The following is a 27,424-nucleotide window of genomic DNA, read 5'->3' as shown; positions in this document are numbered from 1 at the left end:
ATGAGCTGAGCAGCAGTAGTCTAACCCACATAGACATATAAACCGGATCATCATTGCGCTATGTGGTGGGAGGCAGGTAGGCAGGATATCTTACCCACGTAGAGCTGGCTGTATAGCTCCAGGCGGGTGTGACCCTGTGGGGGTGCAGGGCGAACCTCCTTGTAGTGCCCATCCAGCTGCAGCACAGCTTCCTTCACATTGCGCTCAGCCACCACCCTGTGCCACTGGTCATCATTAAGAGGAGTGGACGACCTCACACTCAGCTCCACCAGACCGTTGCCCACATCAAAGGAGAAGGACACAAGCGTGGCAGCTGGGCAGGAGGGGAGAAAGGGCAAGGAGTTAGATAAGGTTTTGGGTGCTGCCAAACAGGTTTTGGATCGTCAGAAGTGGAGAGGTCTTGTATCTGCCTTATGAGCAGGTGGGCACAAAGAGGATAAGTAAGTAAGAGTCTAAGTAAGTAATTTTTGGTGAGAAACAACTTAATTAAGGAGGTGGAAATGTGTCAAGGAGGTAGTTTTTGAAACAAGGATTAGGCTTGGGCTATACAGGAGAATTGAAAGACCTTGGTCTGTTTCGGAGTGGTTGAAAAGCTAACAAGCATTTTTACCGAAATGGAATTCTGCTTACATACAGTGTTGACTTTTCCCATGAATGCGAAGGAAACTGTTGTATAATTTCCGTTGCTGTTGAAATCATGATTTGAAATATCCTTGTTGAAATCATGATGACTTCAAAATAAAAATGAATGACACTATGTATAATTCACAGCTCTGAAAAACTGATCACTTTCTAGATGTGTATTTGACAAGTACCTATCAGCCAACACTTATAAATGCGTAAAGCAGACAAATACTTCAGGGAGCAGTGAGATAGCACTCCCTTTCACAACGACACAGTTCTCTCATTTCCCCGTCTATCATCATTTACTTTATTGAAACCCTGTTGACAGGTATCATCATACCCCCTGTTGGGTCCAATTCTACAGAGACGTTACATACTGACAACTTGTCTAATCACCCAACACCCTGTCCGATTGCTTAATCCACATAAATCAGACTCCAGGCTGCCATCGAGTAATGAGATTTCACAGCGATGGTGATTGAGCTCTTTTCCACTTACCAGGGGGTCTCACCCTGGACCACATTGGGAGAATCATTATTTGATTTTATTTCCCAACCGACTCAATAGATCTATATTAAAGGGAGCTGTCTGACTGCATTTGTTCTCCATTCAGAGCATGTACTGAAGCGGTGGAGATGACATGGGGGAGCCTTGTCAATCATAGATCCACCTGTTCAGAGCAGATGCTTGGCCTGCAGGACTGGCAGAGAACATTCTGAAGCTCAGAGAGGAATTTTGGGAGTGGAGCCAAGTCTCATTAAAACAACTGCCAGTGCCAAGCTCTAAAGAGAAATTCTAATGTGTACCAGTACTCAAGAGTGTTTAAAACTGTTTAAAATATAAAAGCTCACCAGAGGCTTAGTAAATCCATTTCCCTTGGCAGACTAATAATATACCTTATATATTAAAATGGGGGGAAAAAAAAAATGGGGGGAAAATATTGAATATTAAATGTTTTTTTAACAGAATATTGTCTGTCTCTGTCTCCAACGAAGAGACTGTGTTTCTTCAGAGCAACTGAATCACTAATAATACTGCTCAAATATTGTCAACGCATTGCACCAAAAGATGGCATCAGTAAAGCTTCAAACCTGCCAGAGAAAAAGGGTCAGAAACAATAACAATGGGTTCTGAGGCGACGGAAGCAGCTCAAAGATATTTCTGACCATTGATCTTTCCCAGCGGAAGGAAACTGCTCTCCCACCAGCTCACAAATCATGCTTAAATGTCACTGGAAACCAATTTCATCTAACAATACCATTTCCAAACAGGGTTCCCACTGTGCTGGTGAACTTTAAGTTAATACTGAGTTCTAGCCATTTCTAAGTGGAGATTTCTAAAGCACTGAAGTTGAATATAAGCTGAGAGAAGTATGGACTACGATCGATGAGATGGATGGCAGCCTTTATGGAGAGCCCTAGAGGTACCGTGGGAGGTTTCACCTTCACAATGTTCTCAGACTGAGACTCTACAGTACACACACACTTGTCCCCCAAAATTCAATCTACCATCTTGTTACAAGTCCCCAAGAGTTGACTGAGAAGCTGTACTAAGAACTGAATGGTAGCTCTCAGGGAACATGGCAGGTGACAATTGCTTAGTGGCTGGTGGTTTGTTTTTAGTAGGAACACGAGATTCTTGTTTTGTGGCCACAAGACAGACAAGATACTTTTTATATAGTGGAAAGTCATAGTGGCAAGTCAAAGTCGATATCTACTGTGAATAAGCCTTATCAACACTGTCCAAAACCACTGAATTTATACTGCATCTATACATTATATATTGTAATGGGATAATTTTTTGCAGATGTTGACCCAGAGCTTTGATATTGCACTGCACAGACACACATCCATAATATAAGTCTACAGGTAGTGTATATCGACCTGTTACTGAGTAGTGGTATACTCACCTTTTAGTTCCAGGCGGATGAAGTCAGCGTTGCCAAGGTTCTCCAGAAAGACGCCATAAGAGGAGGAAGTCTTGAAATAGAAAGAGATGTCAGCACTGGTCTCTCCTTGGAAGGTAGGGAAGTGCAGGTAGGATCCAGGCGTGTTGAAGGATGCTGCGTTCCAGTAGTTACCTGGGAAACAGACAGGAAACATGAATCACTCAATGTGCATTCTAGTCATACAAAGCAGAGAATAATGGCCCAAAATACTACCATAGGTGTGGAAATTATAACAAACTCACCATCTCCTTGACAACGCAGTGGACCCACAGTCAATTTAGCCTCCGAGCCAGCACGATTAGTGTCACCAACCACCACCTGACTCACAGGCAAATGGTCTTTATACACCAGAAGACCAGCGTCCTCTCTCCTAAATTAAAAACAAATCAAATATGTGAGATACAGAGGAATATTTTCACTACAAAAGGCACAACAGTAAGATTGTAGCACAAAGCAAATGTTACAATGTATTATGTCTTGATTCATTTCATGTATGACATTTCAGGATAACTAGATTATAAAACGACATTTTAATACTGTAACATCGAATCTATGGCCTTGTTCAGTCACTCACCAGCGCGTTTGGTCAGCGTCACAGTTGCAGTAGTACTTGGGGTTGGTGCAGTTCCTCTCGATTCCACAGGCACACTTCTGGATCCCTGGGCCTGAACCACCCCAGTAAAAATGCCTCTCATTGGCCCTGCCAACCCACCATGTCAATGGAGATCCCTCTGCAAAATAACAACAACATGAATCAGCACAGAACTTACCAAAACAACAACATACTCAATACATAAGCATCATGCCACAATATTTGTGTATATCTACAGTAAACAAATGACCATAGATAGTCTAAGCAGTTTTTTTTTCATGTACTCTTCTCTACTGGTACACAGACAATAACATGCTACCGTTGTTGATGTCAAACTCGCGTAGCAAATAGCCTTGAAACTGAGATGAAGAGGCTATTGATGCCTATACTGCTCATGTTATGTGCAGTCCTATGTTTAGATCCTTAAACAAGTGGAACCAGCTGATCCATTTTCCTTCACTCTATTTGACACTTTACTTTTTTATTGATTGAGACAAGCTTTGTGGTCTATTAATCAGCTATTCCTCCTGTTCCACACCAACAGCAGCACAGACCGATAGTGTTATTCAGCACTCCAGGTAATCAAAAATGACTTGCTCTAAGGAACGGGAAAATAACTGGCGTGAGGAATCACATCAAGTGGAAATGTCTGTTTGTATAGATGGACAAACAAGATCATTTATCAAGACAAACACACTCCAGGGCATTTGTTCTTGTTCAACATCTCCACCGTGCTTGTGTAGTCATACTGACTACTGTAGGATCACTGAACAACTCTTGTGTTTTGCTGTTTACAATGTGAATTATGCTTTTGAATGTCAAGTAGTCAAACAACAGGCATGCTTTAACAATAAGCAGTGGGAAAAAAACAATGTTTACACAATGGTAATTTGGGAAAGACAAGAAAATATAATTTCATTTGCCATTTTCCATCTTGTCATTGTTACTTATCAGCAGCACCTGGCTGAAGTTTCCCTCCAGTGAATGACAAATAATAATTGTATGAACAATAATAATTGGCTGGCAGTACATTATTGAAGGGGTCTGGTATCAAGCCACTGACAGTGAAATATTTACGCAATGTTTGCATCAATGGGGAAATAATAGTTGAAGGACAATGGGACCGCTGTTTCTAGCCACAGGGGTGGTCTGTTCAACACATGCCTCAGAAATCGGCAAAAAAAAAAATTCAGTAAAAGCCAAGGGAACACAGAGTGAGGCGGTGAGGCTCCAGGGAGAGAACAAAGGCTGCTACACAGGCTGTTCCCCTGCAAGGTATCCATGTTCCACACTGGTCCACATGCAGGGGAGGGGGGGGGGGGGGGGGTGAAGAGAGGGAGATGGAGAGAGGGGGGTGGATGGAGAGAGGAGGGTGGATAGAGAGAGAGATTGAGGGGAGCAGCATGGACAATTGTGGGGTTCTGGGTATTCCCTGGCTATAGAGTAATCAATAATTCAGGTTCTTTATGGTGATGAGAAGGGAAATAGGCTAAGCTGAGGGCCTGGAGGCCAAGTGTCTCCCGTCTGTGTGAGGGCAGAGAGACAAACCAGCAGCGGTGAAACTGGGAGGTAGAGTAAGCTTCTATTCCTCAATACTGTATGAATGGGCACCACTGAGGCCAACACAATACGACTACCAAATGAGGGAGAGGTACTACCACTGACCAGCAGCTCTGACCAGGAATTTCCGACACCTAGTCTCTTTCAGCTCACTGATCCTGCCAACCAACACACTCCCTTTCACCACGCTAAACGGCTGTTGAGCAGCAAGGTGTACAGAGCTCACCAGAACACTAATGATGTGTGGGTTTTATCTGTCAACGTCTCCAGTCAGTCAGGCCCCTGTCTCAGATCCTAACACATCCAAAGGACATGATGAAAGCTTGTTATGCTGCTCATATACATATACTCATATCACAAATCAGTGTCTACTCTAGAGGCTGGGAGCTGGGGCTACCCTGCTGCTGACAAAACCTCAGGCTCGGAACTCTATGGACCCTCAGGGGGAACGGCTGTTGCTTGATAACGCCAGATGAGATAAAAATCAAACAAGGTAAAAAAAATAAAACACTACATTGTTGGATGAAACTGACAAGCTTTTAGGTTCTGTGGCTGTCATGGAATTTCAGTTATAATGTTCCCTATGGTTGGCTTAAGGGAATAAACCAGTTCCATTTATCACAGGTCGTATTTCTCGGAGCCACTGCAATAAACGCTTGCCTCAATTCTATGAGTAATGACAAGGGATGACAACTGCTGTGTCGCTGTCTAATGTACGCCAGCTTGCCGCTGTCTAATGTACGCCAGCTTGCCGCTGTCTAATGTACGCCAGCTTGCCGCTGTCTAATGTACGCCAGCTTGCCGGCTGTCTAATGTACGCCAGCTTGTCGCTGTCTAATGTACGCCAGCTTGCCGCTGTCTAATGTACGCCAGCTTGCCTTCACATCTCGTGAAACACTTGCCAAATCAAATAGATAAGAGTATTCTTCACGTGTAGCCATAATGCTAATAACAATCGGCTAAACAATCTAGCAACAGCTAAATGGACATTCATCAATAACAAACAATAATCCGCACTCGGTCCGCAGGTAGTATTACATTTCATTACATTTCATTATAGTACAACGGTTTGATTTGTCTAATCTTAGCAATTTCTTCTTAGCTAGCTACATAGCCGTCTTTGTATCATAGATAATTGTGTAATTATCGTATTTCGTCGTCCTAACGCAGTCTACACTGCTATATGGCCAGCAGTTAGCCAGCTAGCTAACGTCCACCGTCTACCGATTAGCAGCACAACTATTACACTCAACTGAACGACTTGATTAGTGTAGTGTTAGCTAGCTACATAGTTGTCTTTGCTGTCTTCGTATCCAAGATAATTGTGTAGTTTAGAGTGTGTAGTTTTAGAGTGATTATCTTAATTTACCGAGGTTAGCTAGCCAGCTATTTGTCGTCCTTAACGTAGGAGACACTGCTAGCTAGCCAACAGCTAGCCAACGTCTACCGAACAGAACTTCCTCACTCAACAACCCGGTCGCATTTCGCCTCGCTCCACAGGTAGTATCACATTTTCATTTCATTTCATTACAGTACAACGGCTTGATTTGTTTGATCGTAGCTAGCTACATAGCTAGCTACATAGCCGTCTTTGTATCAAAGATAATTGTGTAGTCTAGAGCGATTTCCTAGGTTAGCTAGCCAGCTATTGTCGTTCTTTTAACGCAACGTAACGTAATCAACACTGCTAGCTAGCCAGCTAGCCCCGAATAGCAGCACAGTAGAAACTATTACACTCAACGGAACGACTTGATTAGTGTAGTGTCAACAACGCAGCCACTGCCAGCTAGCCTACATAGTCAACAACGCAGCCTCTGCCAGCTAGCCTACTTCAGCAGTACTGTATCATTTTAATCATTTTAGTCAATAAGATTCTTGCTACGTAAGCTTAACTTTCTGAACACTCGAGACGTGTAGTCCACTTGTCATTCCAATCTCCTTTGCATTAGCGTAGCCTCTTGTGTAGCCTGTCAACTATGTGTCTGTCTATCCCTGTTCTCTCCTCTCTGCACAGACCATACAAACGCTCCACACCGCGTGGCCGCGGCCACCCTAATCTGGTGGTCCCAGCGCGCACGACCCACGTGGAGTTCCAGGTCTCCGGTAGCCTCTGGAACTGCCGATCTGCGGCCAACAAGGCAGAGTTCATCTCAGCCTATGCCTCCCTCCAGTCCCTCGACTTCTTGGCACTGACGGAAACATGGATCACCACAGACAACACTGCTACTCCTACTGCTCTCTCTTCGTCTGCCCACGTGTTCTCGCACACCCCGAGAGCTTCTGGTCAGCGGGGTGGTGGCACCGGGATCCTCATCTCTCCCAAGTGGTCATTCTCTCTTTCTCCCCTTACTCATCTGTCTATCGCCTCCTTTGAATTCCATGCTGTCACAGTTACCAGCCCTTTCAAGCTTAACATCCTTATCATTTATCGCCCTCCAGGTTCCCTCTGAGAGTTCATCAATGAGCTTGATGCCTTGATAAGCTCCTTTCCTGAGGACGGCTCACCTCTCACAGTTCTGGGCGACTTTAACCTCCCCACGTCTACCTTTGACTCATTCCTCTCTGCCTCCTTCTTTCCACTCCTCTCCTCTTTTGACCTCACCCTCTCACCTTCCCCCTACTCACAAGGCAGGAAATACGCTCAACCTCATCTTTACTAGATGCTGTTCTTCCACTAACCTCATTGCAACTCCCCTCCAAGTCTCCGACCACTACCTTGTATCCTTTTCCCTCTCGCTCTCATCCAACACTTCCACACTGCCCCTACTCGGATGGTATCGCGCCGTCCCAACCTTCGCTCTCTCTCCCCGCTACTCTCTCCTCTTCCATCCTATCATCTCTTCCCTCTGCTCAAACCTTCTCCAACCTATCTCCTGATTCTGCCTCCTCAACCCTCCTCTCCTCCCTTTCTGCATCCTTTGACTCTCTATGTCCCCTATCCTCCAGGCCGGCTCGGTCCTCCCCTCCCGCTCCGTGGCTCGACGACTCATTGCGAGCTCACAGAACAGGGCTCCGGGCAGCCGAGCGGAAATGGAGGAAAACTCGCCTCCCTGCGGACCTGGCATCCTTTCACTCCCTCCTCTCTACATTTTCCTCTTCTCTCTCTGCTGCTAAAGCCACTTTCTACCACTCTAAATTCCAAGCATCTGCCTCTAACCCTAGGAAGCTCTTTGCCACCTTCTCCTCCCTCCTGAATCCTCCTCCCCTCCCCCTCCTCCTCTCTGCAGATGACTTCGTCAACCATTTTGAAAAGAAGGTCGACGACATCCGATCCTCGTTTGCTAAGTCAAACGACACCGCTGGTTCTGCTCACACTGCCCTACCCTGTGCTCTGACCTCTTTCTCCCTCTCTCTCTCCAGATGAAATCTCGCGTCTTGTGACGGCCGGCCGCCCAACAACCTGCCCGCTTGACCCTATCCCTCCTCTCTTCTCCAGACCATTTCCGGAGACCTTCTCCCTTACCTCACCTCGCTCATCAACTCATCCCTGACCGCTGGCTACGTCCCTTCCGTCTTCAGGAGAGCGAGAGTTGCACCCCTTCTGAAAAAACCTACACTCGATCCCTCCGATGTCAACAACTACAGACCAGTATCCCTTCTTTCTTTTCTCTCCAAAACTCTTGAACGTGCCGTCCTTGGCCAGCTCTCCGCTATCTCTCCCAGAATGACCTTCTTGATCCAAATCAGTCAGGTTTCAAGACTAGTCATTCAACTGAGACTGCTCTTCTCTGTATCACGGAGGCGCTCCGCACTGCTAAAGCTAACTCTCTCTCCTCTGCTCTCATCCTTCTAGACCTATCGGCTGCCTTCGATACTGTGAACCATCAGATCCTCCTCTCCACCCTCTCCGAGTTGGGCATCTCCGGCGCGGCCCACGCTTGGATTGCGTCCCTACCTGACAGGTCGCTCCTACCAGGTGGCGTGGCGAGAATCCGTCTCCACACCACGTGCTCTCACCACTGGTGTCCCCCAGGGCTCTGTTCTAGGCCCTCTCCTATTCTCGCTATACACCAAGTCACTTGGCTCTGTCATAACCTCACATGGTCTCTCCTATCATTGCTATGCAGACGACACACAATTAATCTTCTCCTTTCCCCTTCTGATGACCAGGTGGCGAATCGCATCTCTGCATGTCTGGCAGACATATCAGTGTGGATGACGGATCACCACCTCAAGCTGAACCTCGGCAAGACGGAGCTGCTCTTCCTCCCGGGAAGGACTGCCCGTTCCATGATCTCGCCATCACGGTTGACAACTCCATTGTGTCCTCCTCCCAGAGCGCTAAGAACCTTGGCGTGATCCTGGACAACACCCTGTCGTTCTCAACTAACATCAAGGCGGTGGCCCGTTCCTGTAGGTTCATGCTCTACAACATCCGCAGAGTACGACCCTGCCTCACACAGGAAGCGGCGCAGGTCCTAATCCAGGCACTTGTCATCTCCCGTCTGGATTACTGCAACTCGCTGTTGGCTGGGCTCCCTGCCTGTGCCATTAAACCCTACAACTCATCCAGAACGCCGCAGCCCGTCTGGTGTTCAACCTTCCCAAGTTCTCTCACGTCACCCCGCTCCTCCGCTCTCTCCACTGGCTTCCAGTTGAAGCTCGCATCCGCTACAAGACCATGGTGCTTGCCTACGGAGCTGTGAGGGGAACGGCACCTCAGTACCTCCAGGCTCTGATCAGGCCCTACACCCAAACAAGGGCACTGCGTTCATCCACCTCTGGCCTGCTCGCCTCCCTACCACTGAGGAAGTACAGTTCCCGCTCAGCCCAGTCAAAACTGTTCGCTGCTCTGGCCCCCCAATGGTGGAACAAACTCCCTCACGACGCCAGGACAGCGGAGTCAATCACCACCTTCCGGAGACACCTGAAACCCCACCTCTTTAAGGAATACCTAGGATAGGATAAAGTAATCCCTCTCACCCCCCCCCCTTAAAAGATTTAGATCCACTACTGTTCCACTGGATGTCATAAGGTGAATGCACCAATTTGTAAGTCGCTCTGGATAAGAGCGTCTGCTAAATGACTTAAATGTTAAATGGGAAAGAGAAGACAACATATTATTGCCATTTTCTCTCTCCAGATGCCTAAATTGCTGTGTCTTTGTTGGAAAGGATACTACAGTACTGTCCAATAGAAACAGATCCTTAAAATATTCTCAGATGTACACAACAATTAACATACAAACACCAATATCCTCTTTACCTGGCGTATTGAGCAGTCGAGACATTCGGCAGGCGTAGGCAACATGCTGTTCACAGTACTCCGCACTGCCCATGATGGCTGTCACCTGTCGTAGGGAGAGAAAAGAGGGTTTAAGCAATGCAGAATGCATAACATTTAGTAATATTAGTGGAGCTGAGTGAAAATACAGTGAGGACATCTTTAATAAAAACGTAGCTAGCTAGTGTCTTCGGCTGTAACATCAAAATACATAGAAAATACACATCTGGTTTCTCTAGACTGAAAATATAGAGTTTCTCAATTGAGTATTGTTTTTTTGTATGAAACTAGGCTTAATGCGGGTCCATTAAACCCACTGATAAAATACAGATTTCTTTCCCATTGAGATGGTTCCTTCATGAATGATTCAATGGGTGAAGATGTCATAAGGTCATAAGGTGACCTGCTCTGTGGACATGTTGTAATTGAGCTGCAGCACAGCCTTCCCCTCCAGGTCTGAGCCAGTCACTGAAGTCTGGGGAGACAGGTTGTTTCTCACTGTCGTCCAGACCTTGTCCTCTGCAACACACACCGTCAACAACACCATCAACAAACCAGTCAGCCGTGTACAATATTTACAGGGGAATAATCAAATGTGGGTCAGCCATCAATGGAGTCAAAACTGGGTGCAATGACATCATTCCAACCAGATACCAGATTTGGTTGTAATCTGGTTATAATGATGTCATTTTAACATGATTGGCCCACTGGGATGGGACAAAATCATCAGACGCAGAGATGGTTTAGTTGATTTTCATCTTGGGTCTTATTGAGAGGTACTCTTACCAGTCATGTTGCAGTTGACTTTGAAGGGGCCAACAGGACCACTCCCATCAGGGTCGATCCAGTACGTGCCAGATGTTTTACCAAGGTGTTTGTATTCCTCACAGGACTGTTCATACACGGCTGGAGAGGAGGAATACACACGCGAGAGAGGAAACCACGTGTATTATGAAGCGGACATTGCAGTAAATGACTTATTCATCATTACAAATCCAGGTGTTTCCCCATTTGTAAGGGAGGTGAATGATGTGCAAAAATGTGACTGACGTTTCAGGTGGGTCCCTGAGGGCATGAATAATGACAGACCATAGATGAAGATGTCTTGATAGGCTAAGGAGGAGGAAGGGGAGGATACCTACAGGTATGGCATGTAGCCCCGGTATATCCTGTCCCGTTACAGGAGCAGCTGAAACTATCCCAGGTCTGAGAGCAGCGGCCTCTATGTTCACAGTGGTTAGGGACACATCTGTGTGGGGGGGAGATCATTCTCACATGAAGAAGAAGAAGTGACCTCTAATTTAACTACTTTGACCTTTGCGAAACTACAGATGGGTCAGAAGAGAATAGATAGGACAACATAGGAAGAACTTTCATAGAGTGCATATTTCAAATATAATTTACGCTAAAAAAACAAATTCATTGGAAATGGATGGATACAAATTCAACAAGAAGACATCTAATTGAAATACGTTGACCTTTGTGAGACAACAGAGGATGTTACCGTGCTTTCGCCGTGTCATGACAGTAATCAGTCAACACACGGTGCTGTGAGGAGGTTCGTGACCTTGGTTTCATGTATTTTTGATACCACTTCATGGTGAACGTTAGGCTGTATCACTGTACTCTCTTAGTCCATGTCCAGTGCAGGACCTCCTTAAACCTGCTGGTGTGATCAAAGGGCTGTGGTAACATGGAGTTCCCTTTGAAGTTAGTTGAACTCCCCCTGCTAGCATAGTTTAGAATGACGATTTCATCACCGCAATCCTGTACATTTACACAGGGCAGAGATGTTGGAACGTTCCTATTTAATGGGAGAGAAAATCTGGTTTATCGGATAACCTTGACCATAATAGATCAGTCAAATGAACAACACATCAAGAGTATTCAGCCATAATTGGATGTATCATATGTTCATATTACACAAATGTCCCTAGAACAATAATCTAGTTTGATTTGACTAAGGACGTTAAGCTGAAAAAAAATCTGGATGACCGTCCAGAACTTTTTTTTACGGTCTTGAAAATGTCTTCCTCTGACATTTCAAAGGGTGTCGTTAACAATTCCAGCACAAAAGGTTGGAATAACAGGATCTACAGTTTGACTCCTAATCACTAACGGAGAATAAGAAGCAGAGATAAGATTCCATTTATGAACCAGAACCATGTGTTGGAGTGAACCAACATACTGTGAGAATACCTTTAATGTGCTTATCTTGATAAGAATGTAAGCGCATGTCCAAATTCTCCAGGCGGACTGAGTAACCTTTTGCTAAAATTGCATTTCCATATCTCGGGAGAAGCAACAGAGCTTTTCCACTTCATTGTTTTGATGAGTTTTGCATTGGGGATGTGTGCCTGTTTGGCTGTGTACACAGGCATTTACCAGCAGGAGCACAGAGATTGCACACCAAGACATCCACTAGCAAGCCTTGTGTGATCCTCTGATCCCTGCCTCTCGCTGTGTCACTGTGTGAGATGCTTTCTTGATCTTGATGGGCCACCTACCGTCTTTATGAAAAGATTGTGTAATGCATGCCCATGAGCAACCAGCCCCTCAAGTAATGTCGCAGTAGGTTTTTATACATTCACTTTCATGATCAACAGCAAAGCAAAAATGTTGCTTAGATTATCAAGCTCAATAAGATATTTGGGGAATGGTATAGAATATTACCTGTCTATGATGGCACACATATCCAGGCTGACATTCTCAAAGGTTCCCATGTTGCCTTGCTCTACCGCCACCAGGTCAGCTAGCTGGTCGTCCACGTGGATCAGTTGCATGCAGCCCTGGAAGGAGCGCTGGGCAGGGGGAGTGTTGGTACGCAGGAAGTAGCCTGCATGAGGACAAGAGGGAGAAAGAGTTCCAAAGTTAACCATATGATAAAGACAGAGCTTTCTGTTTGAAAAGTCAACTCTAGAGACACATTGCAAGTAATAAGCAACATTAATTCTGAGTGTTGTGTTTTGGTTTGAATCATTAGGGAAGAGTTTCATTCAATATTTAAGACACTGTCTTGAAGGAAACATCTTCAAAGGCTAACAAAACACAAAGAAAACAAAAAGGCAACCAATCAAAAGCAACAAAGAGGATTGTCTAACAAAGCATGCCATCAAACACAAAAAAACATGTACTGTACACACAATAAATCACAAGACTGTTTGTCAGACTGAATTATAGAAATGTCATCACGAATAAGTAAGTAACAAGCCCATTATGAGGGTTTACACATTATAGACCAGGGCCTGGTTTCCTAAAAGCATTTAAAGGGTATGCTCATCGTCAGAGCTTGTTCCTAAAACCACCTTCACTGAAGTTGCACTTGCAAGCGCTTGTTATTTAACGCCTCAGACAACTAGTTGAACAGCTAAGTGTGTTGTCACTTTATAAACACAAGGTCTCCGCTAAACATAGAATCAAGATGTCTCTCTGTGACCGCAGATAACTTCAGAACGAAGTTGACTACAAATACAAAGTTGCAAATGTCTTTGCAATTGTTACAAAGAAGCAAAAGATAATACCATGCTTCAAATAAAAACAGAGATGAATGCAGTATTGAATACAGTAGGCCTATAGACTACATAGGACAATATTGAAATCATATTAAAATCTATTTCATGTTCATTCCATTGAGTTCTATTTTGCTAACTGTAGGCTGTCAAATGTTTTCCTTCATATTTAATATGTAACAACATGTGCGCAATGATATGCCAAATCTACGATAGTTTAGTATTATAGGGTAGGCTAAGCATTGGAATAAACAGTCTCAATATTTGCAGCCGTATAGGCAATAATTCTAACGTGAATGTAAAATGTGAATGAAGAAATGTGATCTGATAGCAGCGCTGTTTCAATCCTATCAATATAAAAACAAGCTTGTACGAAAGGGAAAGTTCTCACTACGAGGTGAGACATTTTGGGAAATGCCCCCGAGTTCGTTATAGTAACGATGCATTGTTAAAACACTTGTAAACCTAAATTCCATCTCTTACGAGTGTTTTAACGATGCATCGCAGGGTGAGATATGGCAGTGGGACGGTAGGCCCCTAAATGGCAGGTAATCCAAGAAAGACGAGTAGGCGGCCACTACATTGCAACAAACTTTAGTGAACTGTTTACAGCAAATATTTACAAAATAATACATATAGGAGCAGTCAGCAGTGCACATCAGGATTACACAACGGCAACACGTTTCGACTTCTAGAATCTTCCTCACGCTGCCTGAAAGATGCCAACTAGAAGTCGAAACGCGTTGTATAATGCCTTCTGCTCCTATATGTACAATTTTTAGGCTATTTATATTCAATTAGGAAGTTTTTGGCGGTCACAGAGAGAAAGATAAACATCTTCATTCTATATTCAGCAGATATTCCCTGTGTGTAAAGTGACACAGGAGGGCAAACGGTGATTTAACGATGCACTCAGCTGTTCAACAAGTGGTCTGAGGCAGGCGTTAGATTACAAGCGATTTGAAGTGCACCGTTAATAAAGACGGGTTTGGGAAACAGCTCGAGAATGTAAAGATGCCCCTACGAAGGTTCTAACGATGAAATAAGCCTTATTATGCTTTTGAGAAATCGGGCCCAGAGCCATATACCTGTCCAGTATAGAGCTATATGGTTCTGTTATAGACCATCTGTGTAAATACCTCCAAAGTAGTATTGGCCCCCTGTTCTAATCTGAATGGGAATGACCGTTCTGACCGTGGACGCCTCGTCACCATCGATGGTCAGCATGGCGCAGTTCTCCAGAGCATGGAGATAGACGTTATGCCACTGGCCGTCGTTGAGCCCCGAACCTTAACAGTGACCACAGACAGAACCATATGGCTTCATGAATCACAGTGACGGTGGGTGATAAGCAGACAACTGCAATTACTGAAACATCAGAAAAACAACAATACATTCTGAGAAAGACTATGATATACAGATCTGTTTGGTATTCCCTCTCTTTACTAAAATATCCTTCTTAAATATGAAAGAACTTGACTCTAAAGTTCAGAAATAACTAAAATGTTATGTTGGCAACTGCATGTTATGGCAAACACTAGATTGAGAAATGGAGACAAACACAACGAAACAACATGACCATGGACCAAGTAGCTACCGACTCGACTAAAGTGAGTTTAGAGTCACTACTAACAGAAATTTGCACCTGCAATGAGAAACTGTCTAAGCATATGAAGAAAATATTCAATGTCAAAAAAATATAAACTGACTGAACTGGGCAAACGTGTGGAGGCTGAATCTGGCTTAACCCTTAAAATCACACTGTACACTTTTCTGACAATCTGAAATGGTCCACCCACATAGACAGTATGGTAAAGAAGGCGCAACAGCGCCTCTTCAACTTCAGGAGGCTGAAGAAATTTGGCTTGGCACCTAAAACCCTCACAAACTTTTACAGATGCACAATTGAGAGCATCCCTTCGGGCTGTCTCACCACATGGTACAGCCACTGCACTGCCCACAACTGCAGGGCTCTCCAGAGGGTGGTACGATCTGCCCAACGCATCCCCGGGGGCAAACTACCTGCCCTCCAGGACACCTACAGCCCCCAATGTCACAGGAAGGACAAAAAGATCATCAAGGACATGAACCACCCGAGCCACGGCCTGTTCACCCCGCTAATATCCACAAGACGAGGTCCGTACAGATGCATCAAAGCTGGGACCGAGAGACTGAAAAACAGCTTCTAAATAGACTGATAAATAGCCATCACTGGCAGGCTTCCACCTGGCTACTCAACCCTGCACCTTAGAGGCTGCTGCCCTATATATATATATACTTGGAATCACTGGCCACTTTAATAAAGGAACACTAGTCATTTCAATAAAATGTAAGTAATGTTTACATACTGCTTTGCTCATCTCATATGTATATACTGTATTCTATTCTACTGCATTTTAGTCAATGCCACTGCTTAATCTAATATTTATATATTACTTTTAGATTTGTGTGTATTGTTGTGAATCATTTTTAGGTACTACTGCACTGTTAGATACTACTCCACTGTTGGAGCTAGGAACACCCGCAATAACATCTGCTAAATATGTATATGTGACCAATACAATTTGATTTGATTTGAATGAACTGCATAGACTAGAACAGCCTCTTAACAGACAATGTAGCACAGATGGGTCATTGAACTGTTTAGGCAACTGAAATGAGGTGAAGATGGACTATTACACCCCACCACATCAAAGACACAAAAGAGAAAGATAAGTGTTGTTAATGCCTTCACTCACACACCTATTGAAAAGACAATCACAGTACCACTCAAGCGATCTGTCTATTGGCTATGCAGCTTAAATGGCAACCCATTCATTTGTAGGCTATAGACATGATCTATTTCTTTAAGTAACAAACTGACAAGGGAACAGGACAACATGATGATTGCTATGATCTGAAGAAAAAAAATTGGAACGTTCCCTTCGCAGACAGGCTATAAATGCCTGAGTAGATGGGATGAATTTAAATAGCCAAATATGAAAAAAGACTGGGAGAGATAAAATGTTATAGAGCCTAAGACGCTGAAATTGTAAGCATGCTGTACTTTTATTTCCGTTGTTTTCTCTCTCTCCCTTCCTTACTTTTACTATTTAATTTTGCCCAATTAAGGCATTGATATATGAATAGAAAAATACAGCACCAGTCAAAAGTTTGGACACACCTACTCATTCAAGGGTTTTTCTTTATTTGTACAATTTTCTACATTGTAGAATAATAGTGAAGACATCAAAACGATTAAATAACACATATGGAATCATGTAGTAACCAAAAAAGTGTTAAGATTCTTCGATGTAGCCACCCTTTGCCTTGATGACTGTTTTGCACATCAGAGGCATTCTCTCAACCAGCTTCACCTGGAATGCTTTTCCAACAGTCTTGAAGGAGTTCCCACATATGCTGAGCACTTGTTGGCTGCTTTTCCTTCACTCTGCGGTCCAACTCATACCAAACCATCTCAATTGGGTTGAGGTCGGGTGATTATGGAGGCCAGGTCATATGATGCAGCACTACATAAAAAAAATCCCGTACCTGGAGGTGTGTTTTGGGTCATTGTCCTGTTGAAAAACAAATGATAGTCCCACTAAGCGCAAACCAGATGGGATGGCGTATTCGTTGCAGAATGCTCTGGAACATCCAGACACGGTGGTTGGAACCAAAAAGAATGCAAATTTGGACAAATTTTCCACCGGCTTAATGTCCATTTCTCGTGTTTCTTGGCCCAAGCAAAGTCTCTCCTTCTTAGTGTCCTTTAGTCGTGGTTTCTTTGCAGCAATTCAACCATGAAGGCCTGATTCATGCAGTCTCCTCTGAACAGTTTATGTATTTTTCTCTCCATTTAACTAGGCAAGTCAGTTAAGAACAAATTCTTATTTACAATGACGGCCTTCCCAGGACAACACTGGTGCCAATTGTGCGCCACCCTATGGGACTCCCAATCACGGCCAGATGTGATGCAGCATGTATTCAAACCAGGGACTGCAGTCACGCCTCTTGCACTGAGAAGCAGTGCCTTAGATCACTGCGCCACTCGGGAGCCCAGTTGATGATGTTGAGATGTGTCTGTAACTTGAACTCTGTGATGCATTTATTTGGTCTGCAATCTGAGGCTGGTAACTCTAATGAACTTATCCTCTGCAGCAGAGGCAACTCTGGGTCTTCCTTTCCTGTGGTGGTCCTCATGAGCCAGTTTCATCATAGCGCTGGTTGGTTTTTGCGACTGCACTTGAAGAAACTTTCAAAGTTCTTCATGTCTTAAAGTAATGATGCACTGTCGTTTTTATTTGCTTATTTGAGCTGTTCTTGCCATACATAATATGTACTTGGTCTTTTACTAAAATAGAGCTATCTTCTGTACAGCACCCCTACTTTTTTTTCTTCAGGTGGTGGATCAACTTTAATATTGTGGATAGATTGTTGCTTCCATCAATGTAATTGTCTGCATCATTTCCAATACCCCATATATTTTTGGGGTTAATATATACACTGCTCAAAAAAATAAAGGGAACACTTAAACAACACAATGTAACTCCAAGTCAATCACACTTCTGTGAAATCAAACTGTCCACTTAGGAAGCAACACTGATTGACAATAAATTTCACATGCTGTTGTGCATATGGAATAGACAACAGATGGAAATTATAGGCAATTAGCAAGACACCCCCAATAAAGGAGTGGTTCTGCAGGTGGTGACCACAGAAAACTTCTCAGTTCCTATTCTTCCTGGCTGATGTTTTGGTCACTTTTGAATGCTGGCGGTGCTTTCACACTAGTGGTAGCATGAGACGGAGTCTACAACCCACACAAGTGGCTCAGGTAGTGCAGCTCATCCAGGATGGCACATCAATGCGAGCTGTGGCAAGAAGGTTTGCTGTGTCTGTCAGCGTAGTGTCCAGAGCATGGAGGCGCTACCAGGAGACAGGCCAGTACATCAGGAGACGTGGAGGAGGCCGTAGGAGGGCAACAACCCAGCAGCAGGACCGCTACCTCCATCTTTGTGCAAGGAGGAACAGGAGGAGCACTGCCAGAGCCCTGCAAAATGACCTCCAGCAGGCCACAAATGTGCATGGGTCTGCTCAAACGGTCAGAAACAGACTCCATGAGGGTGGTATGAGGGCCTGACGTCCACAGGTGGGGGTTGTGCTTACAGCCCAACACCGTGCAGGATGTTTGGCATTTGCCAGAGAACACCAAGATTGGCAAATTCGCCACTGGCGCCCTGTGCTCTTCACAGATGAAAGCAGGTTCACACTGAGCACATGTGACAGACGTGACAGTCTGGAGACGCCGCGGAGAACGTTCTGCTGCCTGCAACATCCTCCAGCATGACCGGTTTGGCGGTGGGTCAGTCATGGTGTGGGGTGGCATTTCTTTGGGGGGGCCGCACAGCCCTCCATGTGCTCGCCAGAGGTAGCCTGACTGCCATTAGGTACCGAGATGAGATCCTCAGACCCCTTGTGAGACCATATGCTGGTGCGGTTGGCCCTGGGTTCCTCCTAATGCAAGACAATGCTAGACCTCATGTGGCTGGAGTGTGTCAGCAGTTCCTGCAAGAGGAAGGCATTGATGCTATGGACTGGCCCGCCCGTTCCCCAGACCTGAATCCAATTGAGCACATCTGGGACATCATGTCTCGCTCCATCCACCAACGCCACGTTGCACCACAGACTGTCCAGGAGTTGGCGGATGCTTTAGTCCAGGTCTGGGAGGAGATCCCTCAGGAGACCATCCGCCACCTCATCAGGAGCATGCCCAGGCGTTGTAGGGAGGTCATACAGGCATGTGGAGGCCACACACACTACTGAGCCTCATTTTGACTTGTTTTAAGGACATTACATCAAAGTTGGATCAGCCTGTAGTGTGGTTTTCCACTTTAATTTTGAGTGTGACTCCAAATCCAGACCTCCATGGGTTGATAAATTTGATTTCCATTGATCATTTTTGTGTGATTTTGTTGTCAGCACATTCAACTATGTAAAGAAAAAAGTATTTAATAAGAATATTTCATTCATTCAGATCTAGGATGTGTTATTTTAGTGTTCCCTTTATTTTTTTGAGCAGTGTATATATATATACACACACTACCATTCAAAAGTTTGGGGTCACTTAGAAATGTCCTTGTTTTTGGAAAATAAATAAATAATTGTGTCCATTAAAATAACGTAAAATTGATCAGAAATACAGTATAGACATTGTTAATGTTGGAAATGACTATTGTAGCTGGAAACAGCAGATTTTTTATTGAATATCTACATAGGTATACAGAGGCCCATTATCAGCAACCATCACTCCTAGAAAACCCGTTTGAAATTATGTTAGCATATCTGAAAACTGTTGTTCTGATTAAAGTAGCAATAAAACTGGCCTTCTTTAGACTATTTGAGTATCTGGAGCATCAGCATTTGTGGGTTTGATTAAAGGCTCAAAATGGCCAGAAACAAAGCACTTTCTTCTGAAATGTAAATATTTATTTTTAAATGTACAATAATAATATTATTTATGAAGGCCCTTGTAAACGAGAACAATAAATTGGCACACAAGCAACTAACAGTATGCTCAATACAAAATTATAACTAACTCCTCATAGCTCAGCCACAAAATTGGAAGAGACAATTGATGAAAGAAGAAATTTAAGAATTAGTGTGCCGCCCAATAAAAATCATAAATGGCTTAGTATAAATAAATAAAAAATATTTGTTAAACTTAAAGTCTAAAGGTTTGACAGCAATACAGTTGGTTTTTTGTTTTCTGAAATCCTTGGCATCAGGTCAATGAACTGCCGTATAGTGCCTTCAGAACTATTCACACCCCTTGACTTTTTCCACATTTTGCTGTTACATTGTGGGATTAAAATGTATTTCATTGTATTTTTTGTGTGAATGATCTACACAAAATACTCATGTCAAAGTGGAAGAAAAATACATATAATAACCCCCCGCCCCACTAATATAAGTATTCAACTCCCGAGTCAATACATGGGGGAAAAAAAAGAAAGAAAAAAAAAATCACCTTTAGCAGTGATTAGAGCTGAGTCTTTCTGGGTAAGTCTTGAAGAGCTTTCCACACCTGGATTGTGCAACATTTTCCCATTGCTCTTTAAAAAATTCTTCAAGCTCTGTCACATTGGTTGATCATTGATAGACAAGCAGATTTAAGTCCAAACTGTAACTCAACCACTCAGGAACATTCACTGCCTTCTTGGTAAGCAACTCCAGTGTTTTAGGTTATTGTCCTGCTGAAAGGTGAATTAAATCTCCCAGTGTCTGGTGGAAAGCAGACTGAACCAGGTTTTGCTCTAGGATTTTACCTGTGCTGAGCTCTATTCCGCTTATTCTTTTATCCTGAAAAACTCCAGAGTCCTTAACGATTACAAGAATACCCATAACATGATGCAGCCACCACTATGCTTTAACATTTTTATTCTGTACAGGCTTCTTCCTTTTAACTCTGTCAATTAGATTAGTATTGTGGAGTAACTACAATGTTGTTGATCCATCCTCAATTTTCTCCTATCCCAGCCATTACACTCTGGGACTGTTTTAAAAAGTCACCATCCATGAGCGCTTATCTTCCTCTCTGGCAACTGAGTTAGGAAGGACGCGTGTATCTTTGTAGTGACTCGGTGTATTGATAAACCATCCAATGTGTAATTAATAACTTCACCATGCTCAAAGGGATATTCAATGTCTGTTTATTTTTAAATTGTACCCATGTACCAATAGGTGCCCTTCTTTGCGAGGTATTGGAAAACGTCCCTGCTCTTTGTGGTTGAATCTGTGTTTGAAATTCACTGCTCGACTGAGGGTCCTTACAGTCAATTGTATGTGTGGGGTACAGAAATTAGGTAGTCATTCAAAAATAAAGTTAAACACATGCAACATATTATGTGACTTGGTAAGCAACTGTTTACTCCTGAAATGATTTAGGCTTGCCATAACAAAGGGGTTGAATACTTATTGACTGAAGAAAAATTAAACATTCTAAAAACATAATTCCACTTTGACATTATGGGGTATTGTGTGTAGGCCTGTTACGGATACAGTTATCCTGTGTGTGTGTGTATCCTGTGTGTTTCTTTTCTCTCCTTCTCCCCTCACAGGTGAAAACCATCACTCCCCAATCAGTCAACAATCAATCATCAATCAGAAGACACACCTCCTCCTATTTCCTACCCTATCACAGTTCCTTCCCATGGTTTAAAAACCCCATCATTTGTTTGCTCTGGAGCAATCTCTAGCTCAATCTCTAGCTCAATCTCTCGCTCCATCTCTCTGTAAATGCCATATCTGTAGGTCTCTGTGTGTCACTCTCGCTTTGTGTCTTAACCTCTCTTTTGTTTAAAGCACCTCCATAGCACTTTGTCATCACCTGTGAGTATTGTTTTTGGTTATGGTGTTTGTGTGTTGCTGGTGGGAAAAGGGGGAAACCAAGACAAGTCGCCCATGGGCATACACTACCCGTAGGTGAACTTTGTTAAATACACTAGTTAGAACTGGGCGGACCACCCACTGTATTTTTGGTTAGTTAGTTAGCTGTTGTTAAAGTAGGCTAGTCTAGCTTAGGGGTGTTTTTGAATACTTATTGTTTCTTTCCTTGGGTCCAGCTCAGCCCCTTTTCCTGCTCCCCCCCCATTACCGTGTGTTTATAAATAAACCTAGAGTTTGACGGTAGATTTCTGTTGTCGTGGTTATTTCGTGCACACTTTTACTTTGTCACCATAATAATTTGCATGAGTTATGTTACGGGTCTCATTACCATCCCCCCTAGACTGTCGGGCCAAAAGGGATTCGTAACATAAGTGGGGGCTCGTCCGGGATATGTCATAACTGACACCCATGCCGCTCATGTAGATTGTTGTAGTGGTATAGTTCAGTGTTGAGCGTCATAGCTGAAGTAGCATTAGTGTTTGCTATTTTCTTTGGCACTTGTGAAGTAGTGTAAAATGACTACTTTTGATTTGAAATCCTTTTTGGATAACCCTTCGCGGGAGGTTTTTGACAAATGTCGTAGAGTTGATTTAATGACCTTGGCTGACCATTATTCAGTATCGATTCCGCAGAGTTTAGTTAAGGCGGAGGTTAAACAGCTAGTATTAAATGTATTGTTGGAAGAGCAGGTGCTTGTGTTACCGCTGCCTGAGCCTACTACCCCTGTAGGGGATGTTGCTGCTCCTGTAAGCCCATTGGTGTCTGATAATGAGGGCGAGGCTAAAACACCAGCCACATTGTCCCGTTTTGATCCACTCTCCCCACTGTCAAATGGTGATGCCAGGAGGGATGTCCGTTTAGCACAGTTCCAACTGGAGGTGGAAGAGAGCCCAAATTAGGCAAGAGACTCTCCAGTTGGAGATATGTAAAATAGAGGCAGAAAAAGAACGAGAACAACGGCATTTGGAGATGTGTAAAATTGAGGCAGACAGAGAACAAAGGCAGTTGGAGTTCAAAATGCGCCAGATGGAACTGGAGGCAGAGACAGCGAGGCTAGCCTCCGGTCCTACTATGCCTGTTTGTGAGCCGTCCTCACCTGCTGTGTCCTCAAACACGTTTGACATTAGTAGGCAGATTGCCTTAGTACCTTTGTTCAGAGAGTCAGAGGTTGACTCCTATTTTTGTGTAATTGAGCGTATAGCCGTAGCATTGAAATGGCCTGAAGAGGTATGGTGCCTATTACTTCAGTGTAAATTAACTGGTAAAGCCCAAGAGGTTTTGTCAGCGCTACCTCTGGAGGACAGTTTCAATTATGAAGTGGTCAAAGCTACTGTTCTTCGTGCCTATGAGCTTGTGCCTGAGGCATACCGACAGAGATTTAGGTCTCATAGAAAGTCTTCTAGTAAGACTTATGTGGAATTTGCTAGAGACAAGGGAAATATGTTTGATAAATGGCATGCTGCTAGTAAGGTAACTGATTTCAACTCTCTCCGGGAGTTAATCTTGTTGGAAGAGTTTAAAAATTGCTTACCCGAACGCATTGTAGTTTACCTAAACGAACAGAAAGTATCCTCCCTGGCAGAAGCGTCTGTGTTGGCAGACGAGTTTGTGTTGACGCACAAGAGTGTGTTTTCGGCTCAAACTGAGAGTAGAGCCACTGAGTTTCCTACCTTTAGCCCTAGTCGGCCAGAAGTAGTATATCAAGCACGCCAGAAGAATGAGCGTCCCTGTTTCTATTGTCATAAAGTAGGACATATGATTAACCCTTTCATGCGTGAGTTCCAAATATCTCTAACGGTCGCCCCAGCGTGAGTTTTTTTATGCACGTGATGTTAGAATGTTCTCTCCATTCCAGAATGTGATTGATACGTAACAGTACATTTTATCCGCGCTGCCCTCAAACTAAAGCACGCAGCCTGTTTATATTTATAGGTTGTTTTAACTTCAATTTCAAATGATTTTCAAACAAGTTTTTATTTTCTAAAAACAGTTTGAATTTAGGTGTGTTACGCCTCCTCATTCATTCACATAAAAATAGTCATTTTTACTTTTGCGGATAATTACATTTTTGGGACATTTCTGACACGGACAAAATTCCCCAAGCACTTCCCAATTGTTTGTGCAGTTCACGTCTGCAGACATTTGCTCATCTCCCGTCAGAACAGGATCTGCACACGTGTTCACATTTTCTATTCCACATTTCTATTGTAGCGTACTGTATGTATGGAGCATAATATATTTGTGTATATTCTTTATCACCGCGGACACGTGAGGTAACGTTACTCATTTTATAACCTTTATGGTGTTATAGTCAATCGTGCTTACGTAGCCACATTCTTCTATTAGCTCTGTAAAACAATGCTAAATGCGTCAGAGAAGTATTATCTTGTGTTGCATTTTGAAGCTACCATGGCCTTATGACTCTCAAGTGGTGCAGCGGTCAAAGGCACAGCACATCAGTACTAGAGGCGTCACTACAGACTCCCTGGTTCAAATCAGGCTGCGTTTCCATCAAAGTAAGTGCCTTATTACGTTATAATAGTTATAATAATAGTTTCCGTATGCCGTTTCTGCTGTAGCTGTAGATCATAATATATTCCTTATAACTGCGGACACGTGAGGTAACGTTACACATGTTATAACCTTTATGGTGTTATTGTCAATCATGCTTACCTAGCTACATTATTCTATTAGCTCTGTAAAACGATGCTAGTTGCGTCAGAAAACTATTAGCTTGTGTTGTATTTTGAAGCTACCCTGGCCTTATGACTTCCAAGTGGCGCAGCGGTCTATGGCACTACAGACACCCTGGTTCAAATCCAGGCTGTATCACAACTGGCTGTGATTGGGCGTCCCATATTGCAGCGCACAATTGGCCCAGCGTTGTCCGAGTTTGGCCGGTGTAGGCCATCATTGTAAATACTAATTTGTTCTTAAATTACTTGCCTAGTTAAATAAATAAAAGATATGAACATGGTTTGTTTATTTGGTCTATTCAGCATAGCTCTGTTCTGCCCTGCCTTGCCCCCTTGTGGAGCTCAAAAGTTAATTTCTTACTGTTATAACTCAAATCTGTGATTTTGTCAATGCAATAAACTATTTTTTTTATAGCAGTGTTTATTATGTTACTTCTTTGTAGTATTGTTTTATTGCTATATCCTTATATTGTATTCTAATGAATAATTCCTCTTTATTCTGTACTTTCAGAAATCAGAAACATTATTTGTCAATATCATAACTAGAGCTGGACATCTTTGGAGCTGAAGAATGAGGACAGCTTTTGTATGCTAACGTACACTCCTTAACAGTTGTACTGGATGAAAACACAGCAAGAAAACACATATGCCAATATGTAATATTAATCTATTTTATTGCAGTACTGGTAGTTGGTTCAACAACTTGTTTTACTAGAGGACAAAAAACTGAATATGCATAACCCATATTTAATATCCATGCAGTGACTGAACAACAACTGCATTTCCACCCCCATCTCTAAGGCATAGTATCATGGCTGCAACAACACTGAATGGCGCAGAGTGGGAGGTTACGTGGTTGACTGCCGGCACGCGCTACTTGTATCAATAAATCACTATCAGAAAATGTTTTGTGTGGTAATTATTTGTGTATTTACGATTTTATTCACGTTTTCAATTCTAGGTGACAAATCATGCATTCCGATTCTTGCACAGATTGTAATGGGCACATATTATGTGTGTAAAATACCTTTTTGAAGGTTGTACTGATTATGATGAGCTAAGCTAATTCCAGCTGTGTATCCATGTTTGTTGACATACAATGCATTCTGGGATTCACATCTGTTTGACCAAAGATGTTATAACAAAATGAGGTGAGTAAGAGTTCACAAATTTTTTTGAGGACTTCCGGAAATTCATGGTGGGATGTGAACGACGGTAGATGACACACCCCTTCAACATGCATACTACAAACAGACCAAACTCATCTCTTCTTCTCTTATTATCTTCGGTTTCTGTGAGGAAAAAATGCATGGCTGCGCGCTGAAACTAATGTCGGATTACTTTCGATTTCTATAAAGTGTTTTACCTAGTTATTTCGATCAATGGTGAGCTCACTCACCCGTGATGTGATTAATTATATACAGTAATTGCTATTAGCTAATTCATATTGTAGTTTACGTCAGCCGAGAGTTAGAAAATATGACTGCTTGTGTTGGGTCAATCTTTCCTCAGCGCTAGGACAAATGTAGCCTACATTTTTCCGGTTAGGATGATTGTGTTATGCTATATCTTCTGTGAATATCTGAACAATCCATCCAAAAATAAACTGCTGACATTCTGGACATAACTTTGTAAGGACTGTGTTTGTGTAAATAGTTTCTGAAAAAAGTGTGGCCAGCTCAAACGCTGATTGTTGCGTCATTCGAAACTGACGTTCTAAACGAGCATTCTAAATGAGTGTTCTAAACACACGGGTGTGATCGTACGCTTCAGGGACCACTGTAGAACGATCACACCCGTGTGATGGTACGTGTGAAAGGGTTAATGATTGCTTCCTGCTTAAACGCAAACAAGGGATGCCTCTTCGTGCCAAGCCACCAACAGGTGTTGCTCTAATTCGTACGGTTGTGAGGTCTGCAACAAAACAGGTGCCTCAGGGTAACTGTAGTTTGAAAGTCTCAGTCCCCGACCGCCGTTATGATTCATTCATTTTCGAGGGGTTTGTGTCCCTAACGAATGACGAAGCGTCTCAACGACCGGTTAAAATCCTTAGAGATACTGGTGCGGCGCAGTCGTTTATATTGTCTGATGTGTTGCCCTTATCTGACGATACATACTGTGGTTCCAGTGTGTTAGTGCAGGGTATTGAAATGGGTTTTGTCCCAGTGCCATTGCACTTTGTGAAAGTACACTCTGAGTTAATCAGTGGAATATTCAGAGTGGGGGTACGTCCTATGTTGCCAGTGAAAGGTGTGACCTTTATAATGGGTAACGATATTGCCGGAGGAAAGGTAGTACCCGTATTGTAAGTATTGGATAAAAGTGACCACTCTCTCTCGAATGAGCTGGCACAGAGTTATCCACATGTGTTCCCCGCTTGTGCTGTCACTCGTGCTCAGGCACGACAAGAGGGTGACGTGATAGATTTGTCGAACACTGTTCTGTTCAAAGAGGTTGATCAAGAGGATGGATTGTGTGATACCTCTGAGAAGCTGATCACCTCTGACAAACAGCCCAGGAAAGAATCAAAGAACGTTGAACTTATTGCTGATGCAATACAGTTACCAGTCACTCGTGAGCAGCTGATTGCTAACCAAAAGGTTGACAACAAGCTTGCTAAATGTTTTTCTAGTGTTGTCTCATTGGAAGATGTGAAGAAGAAGAATGTGGCATACTTCATTGATGGTAATCTCCTCATGCGTAAATGGAAATCCCATGTTGACACGGATGGAGATTGGAATGCTGTTTACCAAATAGTGATTCCTACAGCCTTTCGACAAAATGTGTTATCCCTTGCTCATGATCACCAGTGGTCTGGTCATTTAGGAATCACAAAAACTTATGA

The 27,424-nt window shown here is 43.3% G+C and overlaps 1 protein-coding gene across 1 annotated transcript in view; it reads right to left on the bottom strand.

The window, feature by feature from the left end:
- LOC115114461 (contactin-associated protein-like 2) overlaps positions 1-27,424 on the bottom strand; it is a 107,995-nt gene that overhangs the window by 32,335 nt on the left and 48,236 nt on the right. Inside the window, exons 9-18 of the mRNA XM_029642708.2 lie at positions 14,596-14,745; positions 12,621-12,783; positions 11,090-11,196; positions 10,734-10,853; positions 10,351-10,466; positions 9,930-10,014; positions 3,147-3,303; positions 2,815-2,942; positions 2,534-2,704; positions 95-313 (exon numbers count right to left, since the gene is read on the bottom strand). Coding sequence (XP_029498568.1) covers positions 95-313; positions 2,534-2,704; positions 2,815-2,942; positions 3,147-3,303; positions 9,930-10,014; positions 10,351-10,466; positions 10,734-10,853; positions 11,090-11,196; positions 12,621-12,783; positions 14,596-14,745 — 1,416 coding nt within the window. The remainder of the gene's footprint in view (positions 1-94; positions 314-2,533; positions 2,705-2,814; positions 2,943-3,146; positions 3,304-9,929; positions 10,015-10,350; positions 10,467-10,733; positions 10,854-11,089; positions 11,197-12,620; positions 12,784-14,595; positions 14,746-27,424) is intronic.

Source organism: Oncorhynchus nerka, linkage group LG9b (assembly GCF_034236695.1).
Source record: "Oncorhynchus nerka isolate Pitt River linkage group LG9b, Oner_Uvic_2.0, whole genome shotgun sequence".
Classification (NCBI taxonomy): Eukaryota; Metazoa; Chordata; class Actinopteri; order Salmoniformes; family Salmonidae; genus Oncorhynchus; species Oncorhynchus nerka.
The sequence above is the reverse complement of the archived record's forward strand: the minus strand, read 5'-3'. Positions and strand labels throughout refer to the sequence as shown.